The sequence below is a fragment of the Engraulis encrasicolus genome, chromosome 9 (assembly GCF_034702125.1).
Source record: "Engraulis encrasicolus isolate BLACKSEA-1 chromosome 9, IST_EnEncr_1.0, whole genome shotgun sequence".
Taxonomy (NCBI): domain Eukaryota; kingdom Metazoa; phylum Chordata; class Actinopteri; order Clupeiformes; family Engraulidae; genus Engraulis; species Engraulis encrasicolus.
The window spans coordinates 43,506,553-43,518,693 of record NC_085865.1 but is presented as its reverse complement, the minus strand read 5'-3'; the positions used below and the strand labels follow the sequence as shown (position 1 = coordinate 43,518,693).

General features: G+C 42.5%; 1 protein-coding gene and 1 long non-coding RNA gene across 2 annotated transcripts in view; both read left to right on the top strand.

Moving 5' to 3' along the window:
• Positions 1-12,141, top strand: part of elovl2 (ELOVL fatty acid elongase 2) — a 35,773-nt gene that overhangs the window by 9,839 nt on the left and 13,793 nt on the right. Inside the window, exon 3 of the mRNA XM_063207204.1 lies at positions 1,207-1,394. Coding sequence (XP_063063274.1) covers positions 1,207-1,394 — 188 coding nt within the window. The remainder of the gene's footprint in view (positions 1-1,206; positions 1,395-12,141) is intronic.
• On the top strand, positions 7,648-9,974 carry LOC134455863 (uncharacterized). The gene is made up of 3 exons (XR_010036180.1): positions 7,648-7,709; positions 8,993-9,073; positions 9,815-9,974. It is a non-coding gene; the product is annotated as an uncharacterized LOC134455863 (long non-coding RNA).

Below are 12,141 nucleotides of genomic sequence, written 5' to 3'. Positions count from 1 at the left end.
TAAAATCTCGATTCCGATTTTTTATCACGATCTTCCATCTAAAAAATAAAAACAAGCAAAACCGAAAACAGGCTGATGATACTCTGATGACACACTGATGATACTCTCATAAAGTGTGCAATTGAAATACAATAATGTAGGGGTGTATATCACAGCCTCCATGATGATACGATTCAGTATTGATGTCTTAAGGCAGCGATTTGATTATTTAAGATACTTAAGAATGGCCCACGATACGATACGATTCGATTTGATTCGATTTTTTCCCTTTATTTTTCCACTTCTATTATGTTATGGAGCTAGGGCATTGGACAGGGGGCAGCTATTTGATTATTTTCTATACTTAAGAATGCCCCACGATACGATACGATTTGATTAGATCGCCTGCCGTATGATCAATACATCGATACATTTCGATTATTATTTACACCCCTACAATAATGTAAAGAATAAAAGTAAAGACAACAACAATACGTAACTAGACATCACTCTGATACTGATAGTAAACATCCGCACTGCAAGACGATCTATACGATTTCTTGACTTTGGCAGATTTGAGACGATCTTGTACTCAATTTCACAATTTAATATCGTCATATCGCCCACCCCTATGCTGGACTCTTGTTTTCTTACTGCATCTTATCGCTGTATGTTGTTTTTAATCTGTTTTCATCTTTCAAGAGTTTCATATTTTTCCCTAAAATATACAATATACTGTATTTGTGGCCTTTGTCACCTTTATTAACCAGACAGGACAGTTGAGAGAGAGGGAGAAAGGGCTTTGGGTCGGAATTGAACCTGGGTTGCCAGTGTAATGGTATGGTGTATTACAGTGCTTAATTTGAGGGGGAGCAAGGGGGAGCTAGCTCCGGAACCTCAGACGAGAGCTCCAGAACCTTAGATGGAACCTCAGGGAAAGACATCACAGACTTCCCCTCGGGGGAGAGCCACCCATCCTCTGCGCTCTGGGAACTCCCGCTTGACAAATTAAGTACTGGTGTATTAGCTCATTGAGCCACTGCGCCCCCAGTAATCTTGTATTTCGTTTTTAATCTTTCTTTTATATACTGTTATATATACTAGCCTATATTGCAGATCCCCGGGTACAAGGATGGCTGGTGCTGGACTCCTACCACCCCACATTGTTGTCATGCTGTTGTTTTTCATCTTGTACCTTGTTCTTTCTCTTAATAAACATTATTGCAGATCCCCGGGTGCGAGGATGGCTGCTGCTGGACTCCTACCTGCCCACGGTGCTGTTGACCCTCCTCTACCTGCTCCTGGTGACCCTGGGGCCCCTCTACATGAGGTCCAGACCGGCCTGGTCACTCACACACGTCCTGCCCATCTACAACTTCTCAGTCACCGTGCTGTCCTTGTACATGCTGCTGGAGGTGAGCTGAGAGTTTCTGTTTCGCGTTCATTTCATTTTTTCATTTATCCTTTATTTAGCCAGGATTGTCCCATTGAGACTAAAAATCTCTTCTGCCAGGGAGTCCTGGTCAAAATGGCAGCCTACATATAGACACATAGACATATAATAAGGGAAATAAACTTAGTAAAAAACACATGAAGAAAAATAAACTTACATAAATCATAGTATCAGGTAGCTTTCAGAATGGCACTTGTGTGTTTTGCTCCCTTTCTCTCTCACTTTTCCAACTGTCTTTCTCTCGCGCTCTCTCTCCCTGGCTGTGTGTGTGTGTGTGTGTGAGTGTGTGTGTGTGTGTGTGTGTGTGTGTGTGTGTGTGTGTGTGTGTGTGTGTGTGTGTGTGTGTGTGTGTGTGTGTGTGTGTGTGTGTGTTTGTGTGTGTGTGTGTGTCTGTGTGTCTGTGTGTCTGTGTGTGAGAGTGTGAGTGTGTGTGCGTGAACATGTTTTGGCTCGTGCAGGTGTGAGAGCGTAATTTAAAAAAAAAAAAAAAAATGTGCTCATGTATGCGGTCAGCAGAATGTTGAATATGACTACCTCATTTGATAGTAGTATAGTAGAGAAGTGATGAACAGCACACAAAAACAAACACTGTTTTTAGTGGAAAAGACAGAAAAAAACGTAACCACAGTGTTACTACTACGGATCCCGAGAAAGACAGAGAGAAAGAGAGAGAGGACATGTAGAAAGCCCCTGTGAGGGAGAGAGAGAGAGAAAGACGGAGGAACATAGAGAGACAGACAAACCGATAGAGAGAGAGGAGATGTAGACAGCCCCTGTCCTCTCCATGCAGTTCCACTGTGGTGCAGGTGTACTGTGCTGTATGTGTTAAGGATGAGGCTGTTTCATTAGCTGATCTGATCTCCCCTGGCTGTGTGTTGTGGAAGGGCAAATTACCTGCTTGGACCTCACCTGACCTCTCCTATCACGACAAAGCTGGCATCACACCTCGCAACACACTTACAGGCACACACACACACACTCACACACACACACACGCATGCAGGGAGCGATTAGTCGGAAAACCAGAAGGGGGGATATGTTTCAGATTCCAAGCAATATCAATGGAATTACATATAACTGTAACATGTGTGTCATGTATAAATACACAAATAACCTGCTTGGACTCACCTAACCTGACCCATCACCACACAGCTGGCAACTCACATGCAGGCACGCGCACACACACACGCATGCACGCACACACTGGTTTACTGACTGACCCAGACAAGTTGAAGCAAATTACTGTAGTGTATGTGGAAAAATCCAAAAGCAGACCGACTTCAATATATTTGCTTTACAAGCTTTTTCAGGTGGTTAATCACCTGGTCTGAGTTCTATTATGGTATGATGAAGTGCCCTGTTGTCCTGAAAATGACCTTTTTTACATTTCAGAACCCAACATAGAACCACACACACACACACACACACACACACACACACACACACACACACACACACACACACACACACACACACACACACGGAAACGCAAAAGCAAGCCTATGAATAAAATATTTCAATATGAAACACAAGCACTTTACATGGGGAGTTAAAAGGCCCTTAATATTTCATTAATGCTTCAACGTTTTTTGTCAGTTGAATGAAGGAGTGCCGGAGACTGGGAAGGCAAGTGTGTGTGTGTGTATGTGTGTGTGTGTTCATCAGTAAGTGTGCGTGCACGCATGCATGTGTGCATGAGCATAACTCATGAACATTAATTACCCGTAATAAACAAAGGTTACAAACTGAACTGAACAAACAGACTGAAACTCATAAGGTTCGTGCAATTCCCAGACACTTTCAACATTGTGTTCAACAAGTCGTTATTCATTGATTTATTTATTTATTTTGTTTTTATCAAGATAGTACAGTGAAGAGTGGGATAGGAAGTAAGTGGGAGAGAGAGATGGGGGAGGGACAGGAAAGGCCCTTGGGTCAGAATCGAACCCAGGTCCCCAGCGAAACAGTGCAGTGTCCTATCACTTGAGCCTCCCCCCAGGATGCTGCTCTGGTTTGTTGATGTTTACCTACAGGTAACATTAGTGACCAAGAGTGTGGCACTGAACAACTTTTGAACCCCCGAACAACATTCCTTAGAGAATCTCTGCAGTACACGCTCCCAGTAAGTCAAGCGCATCAGTGTTTGTCGCAGCTCACCACTTGGAGCTGAAATGAAAAGCCTCTTTTCATATGAACCGCCACACATGTCAGGCAATAACAGGATCAACACGCAAAGCTTTGGCTGACCGTGTCACTCTATAACCTAACCAATCATACAGGAGTGCTTGCATAAGAGGCCCCTGCACAAACTGAACTACCCAACTACACAACACTTTGGCCCCAGCCCTACACAAACTGAAATACACAACTATACAACACTTTGGCCTCAACCCTACACAAACTGACTTACACAACTACACAACACTTAGGTCCCAACCCTACACAAACTGACTTACACAACTACACAACACTTTGGCTTTAACCCTACACAAACTGACTTACACAACTACACAACACTTTGGCCCCAACCCTACACAAACTGACTTACACCACTACACAACACTTTGGCCCCAACCATACACAAACTGAGCTGCAGCACATGAGCTCTTGCACATACCGAACGTACATTGCGGGGAGGCTGTCATTGACTTCTTGTTTTCTTGTGTGTATGGCAGATATAGTGTTGCAGAGTGCAAGTGTGATGTCTGGAAGGCTGCACCCATTTCTTTCCTCTAATGTGTGGGCGAGATGTACTACATAGTAAATTCTGCAGTGTTAATTGAGCACTTACAGTAGAGAGTTGTACTGGGTGAGCCTTCTTTCTATTATATTAGACCACTCTACTCTAGTTGAAATGTTGATGTTGTTGACCAATGTAGAGGTGGAGCCTAGGGGGACGAGAAGCGATTCTAATACAGATCAACTTTAAACATGCCAGACTTTAAACATGCCAGAGAGACCCTTTGATAACACTGCAAATAAAATTAGTGTTTGTTTATACTGAGGGGGCGTCAGTAATTATGTCATTTCTCATGGTGCCCCTGAAGAGGGTTTGGTCAGTTAGGTTAGGTTAGGTTAGGTGAGGTGAGGTGAGGTGAGGTGAGGTGATGTTTCTTTATTGGTTAGGTTAGGTTAGGTTTCTTAATTGGTCTTCTGCAAGGCGAAAATTGTTTCACTCAGAGATAAGGTCAACTGCAGCACCAAGAAAAACACGCAAAGCAATATCTTACAGGAGCAATACCGTGTAATCAGAATCATAAAACAACACATAGACACAACATAAAGGAGAAAAATATAGTACAGTATAATCAGAAACATAAATAGACACACAGACAAACCTTACATGAGTTATACCATACATCACATAACCTAATAAAAACTACACACAAATGCACAATACACAATGGCAGCATATCCAGAACAAAGATATATAACAGAAGACAGAAATGGAGTAGTCACAGTCAAACATTGGATGTATATTTTCAGCCACTACCAGAAAAACGACCCTAACTATAGCATCCTCTCCCTCGCATACTACAAAGTACTAGGGGTGCGCAAGCAAGCTACAGAGGGTACAAGGGGAAAAAAAAGAATATTTATAAATGTATGGAGCAAAGTCACATTAGGTTAGAGAGAAAAAGGTATATAACATGAGTTAGGGCAGTGTTTTTCAACCACCTAGGAATACTAGTGTGGCGTGAGAGATCATCTGGTGTGCCATGGAAAATTATAGAATGACTGTACATTGTTAGAATATAGACAATAAGGTTTTATTTTTAGTTAATATTTTCAATTGGTGGTGTGCCTTGGCATTTTGTCCTCGGAAAAGGTGTGCCTTGGCTCAAAAAAGGTTGAAAACCAGCTAGCTAGACTGTAGAAAACGCCTCAGCTACCCAGAGATAGAGGGCTATAGAACAACATAGATGGCCTCAGCTACCCAGAGATAAAGATACATGGAAGAGGGCAGCTGATGATGTGATGATTCATTTTGCAGCAGCAATCCAGTCCAACATAAAGTACATAACACACCAGCATCAGCAGTAAGGTATTACGGGTACGTAATGGAGATTGTGTTAAAGCCTGCGTTCGCACAGCAGCAGCAGTAGCAGCAGTACTCGACCAGCCGGCTGGGTAATTCAATGCGCATGGCGACTCCTGATAAATGATTCTGCAGAGAGGAATGCCGCTGGTGTATTTTGTGTAGCGCACCACCACCACCACCACCACCACCACCCCTGTGTCCAAATGCTGACATGCAAGGGGACGACGACCTCTTGGACTCAGGTCGGGGTCGAGCTGTTGTTTGGTGTTGGACGGCGTGTCAGTCGGACGGACGGCGCAATTACCTAGGTGGAAGGGGATGCAGGAAGGAGGAGTATCAGTGGAGTATCAGTCTCACCTCCTGAGTTGAGTCGTGAGAGCTTATGTCATTCAAGCCTGCTGGACGGCCCTCGGCACTTAACTCAATTACTCCCCACCTGATCTGATCATGATGACTGCCTTTGTGTGTTTGAGTGTGTGTGTGTGTGTGTGTGTGTGTGAGAGAGAGAGAGAGTGAGAGTGTGTGAGAGAGAGAGAGAGAGAGAGAGAGAGAGAGAGAGAGAGAGAGAGAGAGAGAGATAAAGAGAGAGAGAGAGAGCGAGAGAGAGAAACACACAGACAGAGAAAAAGTGGAAAACATTTTGCCATATGCTTCCATGCATATGTTAACGTACTTTAAGTCAAGTCAAGTTGGTTTTATTGTCTGGCTGAACAGTTTGTGTGCAGGGTGGCTTGTGTCTTTGATGATCATCAGTGCTTTCCGGGTGAGGCGTGTGGTGTAAATGTCCTGCAGGGAGGGGAGTGGTACTCCAATGATCTTCTTCGCTGTGTTCACAACACGCTGGAGTGTCTTCCTGTTTTTCTCCGCGCTTCCTCCCCACACTGTGAGTGCATCCCAATATGTGACCTTGCCTCCTCCACTTGCCTCCTCCACTTGCTTCTCGTCATGATGACATCACTGACAACAGCATTATATTTCAATACCTTGCAAAAGCTCAATTGTAAAGTCTTTTTCTCATTTGCAATTGGGATGGTGAATGAAAAACAGTCCCTCAAAAGTTGTTGTGGCGAGGATGGCAGCTGGGAAAATTTATTGTTTTCTCCACGGAGGAGGGGCCAGGAGGCGGGACGAGGAGACAAGCACAAGTGGAGGAGGCAAGGACACATATTGGGATGCACCCTGTGATGCAGTTGGACACGACGCTCTCTATGGTTCCTCTGTAGAATGTTGTCATGATGGAGGGTGTAGCACTTGCCTTCTTTAGTTTGCGCAAGAAGTAGACCCTTACGGAAGGAAAATATACTGCAATATACTACAATTTATACTGCAATACATTAGAAAATATATCACAATATATCACAAACACGCTCATATATTTGAAAATATATAGCAATATATTATTGAACAACATATTACTATATATTGATCCATATATTTTAAAATATATGGCTGGCAAAACAAAACTGTATTCCACTATTCAGTCTGTATTTCTTGATGTTTTTAGTTCAGCAAGCACATTTTGCACGACATTGGACATTTACTCGACATTATAAAGTCATTTTAGGTGGATCATATATGGCCATATATAATAATATATTGATCAATATACAGGAGTCTCTGATTGAATCATCTCAGCTCTCATATCACGTATGACGCGCCTACGTCACGTCGTCACAACCTGAAGCTAAAGTGGCGAGAGAGCCGTCTCGGCTCGAGCGCGGTCCGGATTTTAGCTCCACACCATTGTTGCCAAGTCCGCTTATTATACGCGACTTTGGGCTTCTTTTTTGAGCAGTCGCTTTTAATTTTGTAAAGTCGCGGGTTGCGGTTTTTTGGGCTTGTTCTTTTCAAGGTTGGGCTTGCTGTTTTCTCCTGCTCTGGTGGTGATTTGAATGTGTTTCTCAATGGCAACTCGTTTTTTCTCACTCATCCTTACAAGTGACCCTGCTACAATATTGTTAACTCCCACTTTCTGTGGTCACTTGTGGGGATTTTAGCAGCCACGCAGATCCCCGTAAAGAGCAAGGTCTTCCCTGACCAGGCACGCGACTGACAACCAACCCTTTCTGTCGCTTCTTTTGGGCTTGTTTTCACGACGCCCCTCAGTCGCTTCTTTTGGGCTTGTTTTTAGGGCGTCAGCCGCTTATTTGTCGTAGAAAATCTGGCAACACTGCTCCACACTGTCGCCAGCCAGACTCCCCACCACAGTGACACAAACCAACCAGCCGCCTCGAGGTAAGTTATAAAGAGAAGTTTGTTAATTTGTTAACATAAATACACAAGCATATAGTCTGAAACGTCTACAGTGGTTGATGTGCAAAGTTTAGCCAAGTGGTTATCGAAGTTGGATGTTTGTTCATTTTTTCCCCCAAGGACTAGAAATACGTTATTTTTTTGAATTTCCCGCGCTACCAAGCTATTGTAAGCTTACTACTAGCGATATTTGCGTTGTCGAAATGGTGTGTAGTTCTCATTGACAGTAGGTCTGGTTCTACACATCTTGAAAACGTAAACGTAATACTTGGGTCGATATTATATGGTTGTAGTGGTCAATTTCAGGTGAGCCCACTTTATTTGGCTTGTCAGAGAACGTTAGCAACATCTATCTGGCTAATACTGCTGAGCCCCAACGTCAGCCTAGAAAGCTAGGCCTCAGTTAATTAGCCGCCTAGCTTACTCGGCTAACGCAAGGGAATCAAAGCAGAAGTGAAGTGCGACAAGATCTAAATGCACATCGCTAACTTGCTTAAAAAATGGGCACTACAGTATAGTAAAACGAGGCAATGTCCTGCATTATTTTTGGTAAAGCATAGCTGTTGCTGCTTCGGTTTTCCCATTGTGGTAACATCAATAGGTTTTTTTGAGTAACTTGCTCACGAACTAACTGCACTGTCCCGTTCTTGTAGAGCTATTGTTAGAGGTTAACGAAGCCTTGTCGTCAAATTGGTGAATTTCAAAACGGTAGCCTACACGTCGTTGTCTTCGGCTACTCTGTGATAGTTCGGAGTTTGCTTTGCTCACAGCAATTGCATTCATTGAGTCATGTTGGTGTTCATGTTTACTCTTAAACGAATGCGCGAGTCATTCTTGTTCATCGGAATTCATTCTCGCCAGTTACATGCATGAGTTTAAGTCTTCCTTCGCTTCATCATCTTCATAAAAGAGTGCCTTCGTGCCAAGAACAGACGTGCAACTGTTAACGATGCTGGCTGCTGCGATTTCAATGTCTTATCTTCCCTGTTGTCGGGACGAGACACAGAGTGCCACTACGACGCTCTGCCACTGCGAGCTAGAATGCTGTAGTTCCACCAGTCGAAGCTCTGCCACTGCGAGCTAGAATGCTGTAGTTCCACCAGTCTACCGAACTCTCCCCCCCCCCTCCCCTCCCCCCCAGATTTAGCTCGCAATTCTGACAATGATATAGAAGTGATGAGCTTGGTGGGTATCCTTGTGCCTATTTAAGGTTAAGTGTGTGAGTGAATGTTAATTTTCTGTTGCTCTTTTAACTTTTTTTGCAGAGGTTGCTGAAGAGGTATGCAGCGATGGTCTGGAGGAAAAAATAGTCACATGGACTGGTGTGCATTCCAGTACTTGAAATGGTAAGCAATACTGTGCCTTTACTATGCTCACTCACTGGTGATCATGCACTAAATGGGGAATACATCTATCTGAACGTTGGGAGGAGGTTCAGACTCCCTTGGTGCAAATATAATCGTTTCAAAAAATCCTTTATACCTCATTCAATCAAGCTACTGAATAAACCGGGAATAAGAGAGATTGAGTGGGACAACATGGACCTCTGCAGCTAGTGTTGGTACTGCTGGTGGGGATGGAAGCTAGGGTAAAAGTTGGGAGGGGGATATGTAGACATGAATGTATCCCTGTTTTTATTATTTTTATGTTAATTATGGAATGGATGTAACCTAGTTATTTATTGCAGGGTGAAGGTGTGGTTGGTTGTAGGACGGTGTGTGTGTGTGGGGGGGGTCTGGACTGGATGGGTCAGGGGCAGTGGGTTAGGACATCCAGATTTAGAGTTTACTTGAGCTACATTATTAACTGCACATTGAATGTGTGAAACTTGCTGATGTAACATGTTACATTCAAGGGTTAATTGGGCTAAATGTGGTTAAAATCATTGACCTGGGTTTACAAAGCTGGGCAATGTTGGGCTTGTTTCAGACTATTGAAAGGAAGGAGTATGAGAATGTAACACAATGCTTAACATGAAAAATAAAACCCTTCATGAACCAACGGTGTATTTGGCCCCAAACTAGTGGCATACCCTTCAAGTTTCAATGGGTTAGAGAGTTAACATTCTTTTTACTTTACTTTTGCAGATGCTGTTGCTCAGGCACATCCAGGTGCGAGGATGGGGGAGATCCGGATGTCGCTAAATAAAAGAATCTGTGAACTGCTTCACCAAGAGAAAAAGAAGTCCATGGACAGGCCTATGAGCCCTCTTGTTGACTTTGAGTGACTGAGGCTGCGGGTGGTCTGCCCCTGAATTCACCTTCACTTTCTTTTCTTTAAAAAAAAAATATATCTGAAGGTGTGTGTGTGAGCGCGCGCGCGCGGGTGTGTGTGTGTGGGCGCGGTCACGCGTATGTGTTTGTGTGTGTGCATGTGTGCCAGTGCTTTATGTGAGGTGTTTCGCTTACCGGCCACAGCCACAGTTTTTGTTTTGTTTTCTTTTTGTTTTATTTGGGGTTTTTTTTTATTTTTTATTTAGGTTTTTTTTTTTTTTAGAATATTTCTGCTTTTTCATTAAGTACAAGTTACTGGCCAAAGTGGGAGACTGAAATTGTTACTGGCCACAGGCAAGTTTCACCAGCATTTGGCCTGTTGGCCGGTGTCGTTGTCAAGTCGTTTCCCTGCCTGTCTGCCCCTCTGTCTCTGCATGTGTGAGCGGTGGTGTTAAAGGGTCGGTTGGTTTCATGTTTTTAATAAACCAATGTCAACAGTTGAATGAATTGAATTGATGTTTGGTCATTGTTGTAATTACATTACTTCATAAATGCCTTGTATAAAGTACGTTATAGTATATTGTGTAGTGTAATGCAATACATAAGTCAATATATGATTTAATTAATAAGCCATATACTATGGGATATAATCCAATATATGCAACAGTATACTTTACAGTATAATGCAATACATAAATCAATATATGATTCATCAATAAGCCATATATTATGGGATATAATTCAATATATGCAGTAATATACTGTACAGTATAATGCAATACATTAATCAGTATATGATTCATCAATAAGCCATATATTATGGGGTATAATTCCATATATGCAGTAATATACTGTACAGTATAATGCAATACATAAATCAATATATGATTCATCAATAAGCCATATACTATGGGGTATAATTCAATATATGCAACAATATATTGTACAGTATAATACAATACATAAATCAATATATGATTTATCAATAAGTCATATACTATATGGGATATAATTCCATATATCCAACAATATATTTCACAGTATAATGCAATACATAAGTCAATATACGAAAACGGCAATAATGTCTATATTCTCGTATACCGCAAAATATATCACTTTATATTGTGCAATATACTGCTGTACAATATAAAATGATATATTGGCAAACAATATATTGTAGTATATTATAATATATTTTCATTTCATATATTCAAAAATATATTTTCCTTCCGTAAGGGGAGACGCTGATGGGCCTTCTTCGCCAGTGATGTAGTGTTGGTGGTAGGCCTGGGCAAAAAATCGATGTGATTTTAAAATCGAGTTTGAACGTCAAATCGATTTGTTTTTTGAGAAATCGCGTTATACGATTTAAAAAAATTTTTTTTTATCATCTGTCAGTTTATGTATCCAAGCGCACAGCGCATTGCATTACGTTCGCCACTTGGCGAAGACGTAGGTCTAGCCTACCTAGTGCATTCTCTGCGTCTCCTCCCCCATTACATGCACAAACAAACGTGGTGAGTGAAATGGTTTGACAGAAATATAGTGAAACGGGTGAGGAATACGGGCTCCTGTTCAAAAAAGGAGACACTACCTCCTATCGTTTTGCCAATGATGAATTAAACAACCTACCACTTTGTAAATTGTGAATGACAGTGTTGTCATAAGCTGTACGTCGTAGCAGCCGGACTACAGGCATGTTTCAATATTTGAAACGAAAACATCTCGCGGAGAAAATGCTAAACAAACTACTCTACCCCTACCACAAGAGTGGCGCAGGGTGGAAAGCAATCACGGATGCAATTAGGCTAGAACTACCTACTACGATATGCTTCCAATTTATTGAGAGAAGAGAGGTTTTCAACACATGCTTAAAGTTTTGGATGCGCTGCTTCCTCGCCTATATTATCTTAACCAACATATGTGAGTTGAAAGGAATCTCTCTCCCTCCCTCTCTCGCTAGCGCTCTCTCTCTCTCTCTCTCTCTCTCTCTCTCTCTCTCTCTCTCTCTCTCTCTCTCTCTCTCTCTCACACACACACACACACACACACACACACAATCAACCGGAGCACTCTCTCTCTCGCGCGCTCTCTCTCCCCCTCTCTAAAGGGGCCGTACACACACGTCGCTGCTATTTACTCGCTACTTGCTCACTCGCCTACTTGCCACTCGCTCTGGGTGATTTTGTTTACTGGTTGTC